Source organism: Aulonocara stuartgranti (assembly GCF_965226115.1).
Source record: "Aulonocara stuartgranti genome assembly, chromosome: 2".
NCBI lineage: Eukaryota > Metazoa > Chordata > Actinopteri > Cichliformes > Cichlidae > Aulonocara > Aulonocara stuartgranti.
The window spans coordinates 29330849-29340446 of NC_138940.1; the positions used below are offsets into that span (position 1 = coordinate 29330849).

Here is a 9598-nt window from a genome sequence, read left to right on the forward strand (position 1 = left end):
TTTCATGTTCTTTATATCAAATTCATAATAGACTGAAAAAAAATATATATATAAAAAATGGGGGCAGATTAAAGTGTTTCAGAGTTAAAAAAAACGACAACTTCTGCTTCCATTAAACATACAGTTCACATACACGTGCATTTTCCACAATGCACCATTTCATATAATCCTAACATTTGCTTAAAAAAAAAGCTTACCTGCTTTATTCCTATAACTTTTTTAAAGTTATGTTTTATTTTATGTTTTTAACTTTCTGCCCAATAAATAATAATGGATTTAACCTCCGTCATATCAAGTTTTGTGGAATTTTTAAATGAAATTATTTAATTGAATAAACCAGAAAAAATATATATCTGAGCTAAATAGGGAGCAGATGCACAAATAAAGTGAAACAAACTTTTTCTTTAATTATATCATTTTATTAATGTTCAAACATCAGAAAAATGTAATATTCCAACTATCACATGATAATACAATAAAAATCCTTCTCTTTTTATTGCTATCATAACAAAGGCAGATATTTGAACAACTTACACAACATGTGGGCTTTTTCTTTCTTTCTTTCTTTTTTTTTCTTTCTTTTTTTTTATTTTGCAACACGAGGGCATGATGTTACATGCATCAGTGGTTTGACACCTTTAGCATTCTCATCTCCAAATGAGAAAGGTGTGAGTGCTCGGAAAAACACGCAGCTTTGTTTTATTTCTTTCCATTTGTAGTAAGCGGTAGTTGTACATTTGTGACATTTCTGGTGTGAATAAATCGGTAATCTCTGACTTATCTGACTATCTGCCTTCTGTCTTTGGTTTGATGGTGACACACCAGATAAAATCTGATCAGATCTGATAAGAAAAGCCACCAAGATCAAAGCCTTGAGCAAATATGGTTTCAAAAGAAAGCTTCGGAGTTTCAGTTTTATTTCCCTTTTCATTTGACGCTTGGCAAACTGAAATTCAATCAACTTTTATTTTCTTCTTTTTTTTTATAACCTATTTTCAGCTGCAAGAAGGTCAGAAAGCCAGAATGAAACAGAAAGTGATGTAATAAGAAGAATTCACATTAGTTTCCTGTAAAAGCTGTGATGTAGAGAACCAGCAGCTTAAAAAAATGAGGAAAGGAGGATGAAACTAGTGTTTATAGTATTAATCAAAGGGGTTATGTCTCTAAAATGTCAACTCTGAGGACTTCAGAAACATGTTTGGCATTCACCCAAACTACAAAACATCTCGTTTGCAGCCATGCAGAAGGTTTTGGTTTGACTTACTGCAACTTCTGACATATCTGTCTACGTCTGGGATGATGTGGGTGATGTCCCGTGATGGTGGGCTGCTGCAATCCAAATCATTCACATCGATTTCAATACTTAAGTGTGAAAATCTGTTTTTGGGGGCAGAAATGATGGTTCAAGCACTGTAATGTTTAATTTAAAATTTAATACAATTTTAAAAGGGCTTTCTGAGAGGTTGCATGCAAAAAGAACTTTAAAAAACAAAAATCATTGGATTCGAAGATTAAATGTAAAATATTAAACCAAAGATTCAAACAAATGTCAAAGTGGAGGCATGCTATTTTAAGACACGGGGATCTTCCCTTCCAATAAAAAGCGAGAATGGGGACTTTTTTTCTTGCGGTGCCAGACTGAACACCAGTAGTCGCTTGGTCAGCAAGTGTGACCTCTCTAAAACGACACAGAAGCGCTTATAACGTGTAGAAAACTATAAATCAAATCAAAACCTGCTCTCACAGAGAGATTTAGAAATCACGCTTTTTTATTCAGTGCTTCCAACGCAGATTAACTGTATTTCTGTGCACTTAGCACGCTTGAATATTTTATATGTACTTTTTGTTAATATTTAATGGCTTTTCCCATTTGTGGGTACAGCTTGTTCTTTCAGATATTCTGGCACAGGGACAAAAATGTGGTGCAACTGCAGTCCAACGGAGAGCGGTGGAACAGATATGGCCAGGAACATAAATGGAAAGTGGCTTTTCCCCCTCCCTATTAGCCCTAATGGTAGTGGGGTTAAAGTGAGTTTGTGTATATAAGGGGATTGCCAACCTTACATATTAAGACTATATTTCCTTTTTGTGAGGATGTGTGCCGCTTTACTTGTGGTGAATACCACAATGTGTGACCCCGTATAGGAATAAACCAACAGGAACTAGCAACATCAGCAGAGTCTCTTCCTGTACAAATTTTCTAGACAAGCCCAGTGTGGTTGCACTTCTCATTTCATTTAAAAAGTGATATTTCTTAGTAGGAGTGGAGGTATGATGAAATACAAAGCGACTAAACAATATTTCTTGTTGTGGAAAAGGAAAGAGGAAACAATTTAAAGGGATTTTCAAATTTTTTATGCACATAAGTCATGCAGACTCCAACTCAAAGGCTTTGAATTAAAAAACTACAACTTTATAAAAGCCGTTGCTTCAGGCTTTGTTGTTTAGATCGTGATCTAAACTCATAAGGTTGAGAAGATGTAAACGAAAGTTTTCACAAGAGTTTATGTAGCCAGGTGAAAGTACACAATGGTACAACTTGACACTTCCATAGGAAATAAGATGCACTCAAGCCATTCATCATAAGCAAGTGCAGGCACACCTATAAAAGCGGACATTTTGAAAGTTTGCTGCTCTGAAGCATTCAGGTTTGGATTCAAAGAACAAAGAAAATAAGAAAGAAAAGTTAATGACAGCATAATTTAAGAAAAAGTGAACAAGTACGGCTTGTTTGGAAAGATTGCCTGGAAAAGACTGTTCTCTCTAAAAATCACACGGCAGCGTGGCCAAAGTTCGCCAAGTAGCATCTGAACAAACAACAAGAGTTCTGGAACAATGGATAGATGGATCTGGATAGATGAAACCAATAAAACCAAAGTGCAGACGTTGGGTGATAATGCACCGCACCACGTCTGCTACAAAACAAACGCATAACAGCACAAACACCTCGTACCAGCTGTCAGGCACGGTGGTGGAGGGGTGATGATTTGGGCTTGTTTTGCAGCCACAGGGATCTTGCAGTGATTGAATTGACCATGAAATCCTTGTATGCTAAAGTTTTATAGAGTCAAATGTGAGGTCATCCGTCTGACAGGCAAAGCTTGGGTGAAATTGGGTCACACAACAAGCCTATGATGCTCAAAACAGCACTGGATACCAACCCTCCCACCCTCCACCCCCACTCCTCAGCTCTGTGGCTGGTGGTACAACATTTTGACATTTTGTGGTAATATGATACATTACAAGAGAACATTAAACCTTTTTGCATAACAATTAAAAATTCTCACAGAGATGAACTTGTATGCTGAATGTTTGTGTGAACAGGCAAAGACACATGGACATTTATTTCTTAAACATTTTGCATAATGAATTAATTTTGATAAAAACAAAACAAAAAGCAGACTGAAAAAGAAAAGAATTGGAGTGCTCCAATGGCCCAGGCAAAAGCTAGACCTCAACCTGACTGAAATACTTCGGAGAGGCCTCAAGAGAGCTGTGCATGAACAAATGCCGACAAACCTCAATGAACTTAAGAAGCACTGTAAAGAGAGGGCATTGAAATTCCTCAGCAATGTGACAGACGAATCTTTCAAAAGTCATACCGAAAACCCGTGTCAACTTGTTGCTGTTAAATGTGTTCAACGAGCTGTTGAATCATGGGGAGTTTTTCACGAGTCTCGCAAAGAATCCTGTGAAAAGTTTCACATGTGTATGTGTGGTTCCCAAGTGTGGTGAACTTTTTCCACAACATGGTTAAGATGCTTCCTTATTTTTTAATTGTTTATGGATCAGTGGTACTATATAGTTGAAATATGTAGTAGAAAACAGTTTAGATAAGGAAGAGTTACCTTAGTCCATCCATTCATCCATTCGCTTTGGCTTATCCTTATCAGGGTCGCGGTGGTTGGGTGGGTGGGGGAGCTAGGGTGAAAGGCGGGGTACATCCTGGACAAATCACCAGTGTGTTGCAGGGCTAACAGGCTGCTGACCTGTTAACATAGTGTGCCTAAAAAACAAAACAAAACCTTAGTAAATTACTAAGGTATATTTATACTGCTCAAAAACAAGGGAAATTAAGGGAACACTAAAATCACACACTGGGTCTTGACAGTTGAAAATCTTTACTGAAACATTTGCTACGAAGAAAATAATTTAATATGATTTTGAAAACTAAAATCAGCAACCCTTTGAGGGACGGTCTGAAATATACACCAAAAATCTAAATAATAATAACAATTATTAATAATTTACTAGTAGTCAACTGTCAGTTTGATGCAAATAGATCTCATCTTCCTGTTGAGGTAAGTGTGAAATGCAGCTAAGAATATTTTCCTGCAACCACCACATCTTTCTCCCTCTTAACGCTGACACATCTTTTCTTTTCTTTATAGTTTTTATGGTGTTTTTCTTTTTTTTTCTTCCTTTATTGGCTGAAAGAATTCTTCAGTTATAATAACATTATAATAACGTTGTATCAACACCAGGGAAAGTACATGATACTGCATGTGCAACACTGAACATAGAAATCTAACACACACACTAAGCATTATATACAGCAAATATATATTTGATTAAAACATATCTCATTCTCAGGGTACTTGTGGTTCTCCCCCCAACAAATCTCTTCTTCTTTTACTTAAGCAATAATAAGAAGTGGCAACAGTAATAATAATGTGTATGCTAATCTTGCTGCAAATAAGGTTTCCCATACTACCAGTAAGTCCCAAACTCTATTAAAAAAATCTGATATTTGGTTTAAAAGCCATTGCTTTCAGAGAAATAAATAACCTTACAATCAGCAACTTTTTTGGCATTATTTTGCTCATATAAATATTGCGTACGGAAGAACTAAAATGATTTACTTCCTCCAGTCACAATAATCATATTCGGTACTCATAGTCACTGCTGCTACTTTCTAGTAACCCCGATTGATCAACACAAGAAAAAACGCTCTGTGGAGCGTTTTCATTATGTGTTTTTACATTTTTACACATAATGTAAAAACACATAATGTGTTTTAAAGTACTTTCTTCAGCACTGTTCAAAAGTCTTGAGCCAACTAGTTTCCATACACGTTTTGTTAGGAAAATAGCAAATATAATATATAAGGCAAAAACTGAGTTTTTACAATTCTAATGAGCTTGAAAATTAATATTTGTTACGATCAACTTCAACACAGGCTGAACTATCAGAAAAGCTTTCTTCTAATTTCTTTAATTACTAGGACCTTCAAAACTCTTCTGCCTTTTGTTCTCTTCTATGTCTATAAACACATCACATTGCCACACTGCTTCAAAGGTCTACAACTTCTAAAACACCCTCAGGAAGCCTGAGAAATATGACTCGAAACCACTTTAAAGCTTGGAAGGAAAATACGGTATAAGGAGACAAGACGCCCTCAGACGTCTGCCAGGCAAGCTCGCTCTCCTCATTTACGTCATTATTGTATTTTCTATACATTCATTTTGTTTTGTTTTTATTCTTTTTAAAGATGCTTTAAGCAGATTGTAGTTCAGCAAAAACAAATGCAAAGTGCAGGCCTTTACTTGACATAGGTTTGAGTACCATTATTTTTTGTATTTTTTTTTTATCTATATGGATATAGTACAGGTATAGAACTCATTAAATGTTTAGTAAAATTTATTTGGAATATTAATGATAAACATCAAGTGAAAAAAATGTTTTCATCAGAAATTTAATTTGTTTTTTAAGCATGTATAAGCAGTATACAAACAATGTAGTATATCTACATACTTATGCAGGAACATTGTATTTTATTGTGTTTAAATTGTAACTTGTTATTATAATGTACATATTAAAGTCATAATAAAGTAACATGATATTTAGAATCCACAAATATGATTCCCTATATGCTGACATGTTGTCAATACAAACAGTGAAATAAGAAACATAGTTTCAAGTAGCTCTATATAGAATTATTACTACTTTTACACTTAGATCAGTCTATTGACCTTCAAGGAGAGGTCAGAGGTCAGATAAGACATGCTATTATAGATCCTTATACAGCTCATCAGTCTTGTAAGAATCTAAATTTTTAAGTTATAAGGCATTTTTTCAATTTTGGATCAATAAATTATTAAGCTGACCTTGAAGACCTTGGTGGTTGTAAGCCAGGTTTGAATGGATTGTTAATATGACTCCTATCTACACCCCTATAAAGTCTTTCATTCAAAACTTTTTGAGTTTAGTTAAGTTTAGTTACAGGCAGAATGATGACATGAGCGCACACAACCAAAAACATAACCTTCTTGAGTTAATAATGAGTAGCTGGAGACTTTTTGCACAGTGCAGTACACTAATGAAGGGGGGGGGGGGGGGGGGGGGTTGCTTGGTTTAGGGGAACTGACCCTCTGCCCCTGACCTCAAACAATGGCGTATTATTCTACTTTATAGTCGCCTTTTAACTTAAGTTACAGATGGTGTATGCATTAAATATCAACACCCTGGCCTTGAAAGCATACAGCCTTCTTTGGATCCAACCTTGGACTCAAGTCCAAAACATTCGGTTGTTAGTACAGTTATGACTTTGTCTTTGACCCTTAAATCCCTAAACTGATAGTCTTTGAAAATAATTATTTACCATACAGAGAGTAAGAACGGCTTACGGGAGATTTACTGTTATAAAATGTCCAATGAATCAGTTATGCAAAGTGTTTTCTTGAGTAGTAATGATGGAAGCCTGCCCTCTAGTGTCTCTTATTTAGTAGAACAGCCATGGCCTGTTAAGTTTTCCTGCACACGCCTCATTGAACCGTTTTATTCTACATGCAGATCATTTGTGCTTTGGAATGTGAAAATGTATTAGTGTGGCATTGCGTCCTTCAGCGTCACCTTTTCCAGTTATACCTTACTGCATGCATCGTTGTTGCTGTCGTACCAGTGCAGCAATAAATAACCAGCATCTTGCATGTTGAGGTTCACCGGTGCCATCTTTGCTCTGCCCGTGTCTCTCCACACTTGTGTTTACCAGTGCAGGATCCCATGACAGTTACCATAGAAACTTCGGCGCCTGGCACCAGCAGAGCCAAGAGTGGAGTTCATTTCTGAAGGGTCTCCGTGTGCAGGAAAATAAAGCCTGCAGCTGAGGGGAAAAGCACGTTTCACACAATCTGAGAGAGAGTATCAAAAGACTGCTTTATTTCTTCATGTCATTTACAAACACTGGAAGATATTAAAAAGGACATTACAGAATTGCTCATTTTCATGGTTTGTTATGATCACTGGCATACATTAAGAGCAGAAAGGTTGTAATAGTGAATATTAACACTGATATAATGTTACAGATGGACAATTGTAGTAGTCTTTACTTGTCTCTGTATCTTTTCAAATGTGTATTTCTATGTGTCTCCTAATGTCAATGTCTCATGCACTGACACAAAAGATTAGAATAATTTACTGGAGAATGTCACATTGACTGTCCATTTACATGCTACACCTCAGCAATGGCAGGAAGCATACAGGCTCGAGTGCGTGCCTCCCTCCATGCCAGCCTGCAGTCAGAGATCCACTGAGAGATGAGGGACTGTTTGATGGCTGGATTCAGCCTCTCTCCCTCTGCCTTTCTGCAAGCTATGCTGGCCTCTGACCTGGCCAAGGTGTGTTTTGGGGAGATGTTTGGAACTGAAGTGTCAGTTTTGCTGTTTAATTCAGAGCAACTGCTCTCATGTTGTTGTGGGAAATCTGGATTTGAACCAAGGGCAATGCTGTGGGCTCGCACGCACACTCTGCTCTCCCATACGCTGCCGTGCTGCCTCATAAACCTCCCCTCGACAAATGCTCTCCTCCTACCTCCTGAGAGGGTAGAGAAGCTGTTCTGGTATCCATAAATATACTCAAGAGGGTCAGAGTTGCCAAACTTCAGCTGTCTGTTTAGTTCTTTCCCCTCTGCCTGCTGCGCATCAGCAGCACGTGCCTCCTCTTTCGAGTTGTATTCAATCCACGATGGCCTCAGCTTCTGCTGCGCAGTGTCCTGCTGCTGTGTGTGGAAAGTGTCCGGGGAAACATCCCGGCTGGGAAAAGTGGGGTGGGCCAGGTGGCAGATGGAGAGGAGGTAGTCCTCCGATGACAAAGCCTGGCAGTGACCAGAATTATGGAGCGTGTTGGCTTCGTTCAAATCTCTAACCGTCTCCTCGCTGCCCTCTCTGATTGTGGGCAGCGTCAGTCTCCTCTTGGAGAGCAGTCTGGACCGCGGCCGCATAGCTGAGAGAAAGACAAGACGGGAGAGGTCTCATTTAGATGGGGAAAAAAACTGTGTAATGTGAAATACTGCATCCAAGTCTCAAAAAAGCAGAATCCTTTAGGAAAATATAATCACCATTTGGAAAACTGGATATTTTGATAGATGTGACACATTCCTGATAGGGTCAGATGCAGCGTATGCAATCTTACTTCCTAGTTTACAAAGTGAGAGCCCTGTTTGTGTGTGTCATTTATGTCGAAACTTGCAATATGTGTCTCCACACGATACAAATAAAAAGATTAATCTGTGCACTATTATCTCACGAACTGACTTATAACTTCTGGAGTTAATTTCTCATTCGTACACACTGTTGTGTTGCATTGTATTTGCAAAAAATTTTCCTCAGTTTCTTTTGAAAAGCCTCTTGTTTAATCACCTCATCAGTCTAATGTGTTTTTCTAATGACATAATGTGCATCTGGACATTGCTCACATTGCCCGAAGCTCCCAAAACACAACCGACTACAACTGCTGGCTGTATCGATAAAACCAAGTAAACATAGAAGCCTCTCCTCTCCCTTCCCTTCATTTCAGGCACCGTGCGCTGCTTACTCTGGAGTTGTGTGTGTTGACCGTTCAATATACAAACAATCCCAGTGAGAGGCTGCACACACAGATGACTGTTTTGTGGGATCTCAGACACGTAAAGCCTCAAACTGTTTCAGAGTGTGGAGCGCCGAGTTGTTATAACCCAGAGCGTAGCCAACAATATATGCTTGTATTGACCTCATGACAAAAATAGCGCAAGCCAAACCAAAATGCCAGCCTCTCCCAGTTTCTTCCAAGGTGTAACCACTGCTAAATATAGACCACACCTTCTGTATACAACAGCTAAAAATGGTTCCACGGCGGCAGCTCGAGGCTGAAGCACAAAACAGGCACTCTGTGTGTGTGTTCGTCATGCATTCTCAGGAATAATGTAAAGGTTTTCTGCTCAATTTGCCTTCACACTCACCTTTACGGATGATCTTTGTTGAGTCCACCGAATCTTTTCTTGTCTCTTCTCCTGGTGCAGCTTTAAATAGCAGCCTGCATCCGTCGCTCTCGTCCTCTCTTTTTTTTGTCTCCTCAATTTTATTTACGATCCTCTGTTTTCATCTGCTGCTGCTTGTTAATTGTGCTGTGAAGCTTCAACTGTCTCTGACCAGAGGCAGAGGCAGAATGCAGGTTTATCTTCTCCTCACATCCCCCCTCCCTCTCCTCCACCTCATCCTCCTCCTCCCTCTCTCGCTCCCTCTCTCTCTCGCTTACTTTTGGTTTGCCCTCCTTCCCTGCTTCTAAAAATAGACACACCATCCATTTCCTCAGCCCCAGCACTGTCTCTGGCTGACTGTTTTGA

General features: G+C 38.5%; 1 protein-coding gene across 1 annotated transcript; it reads right to left on the reverse strand.

The window, feature by feature from the left end:
- Positions 1-7138: 7138 nt before the first annotated feature.
- LOC309713551 (uncharacterized protein) lies at positions 7139-9336 on the reverse strand. The gene is made up of 2 exons (XM_082545275.1): positions 9215-9336; positions 7139-8220 (listed from the first exon to the last, which is right to left on the reverse strand). Exon 2 carries the CDS (start codon positions 8216-8218, stop codon positions 7451-7453), a length of 768 nt encoding a protein of 255 aa, XP_082401401.1. The 5' UTR covers positions 8219-8220; positions 9215-9336; the 3' UTR covers positions 7139-7450.
- Positions 9337-9598: the final 262 nt, after the last annotated feature.

Coding starts and splice junctions, on each gene's coding strand:
- LOC309713551 (XM_082545275.1), bottom strand. CDS start 8,218: ATGCGGCCGCGGTCCAGACTGCTCTCCAAGAGGAGACTGACGCTGCCC.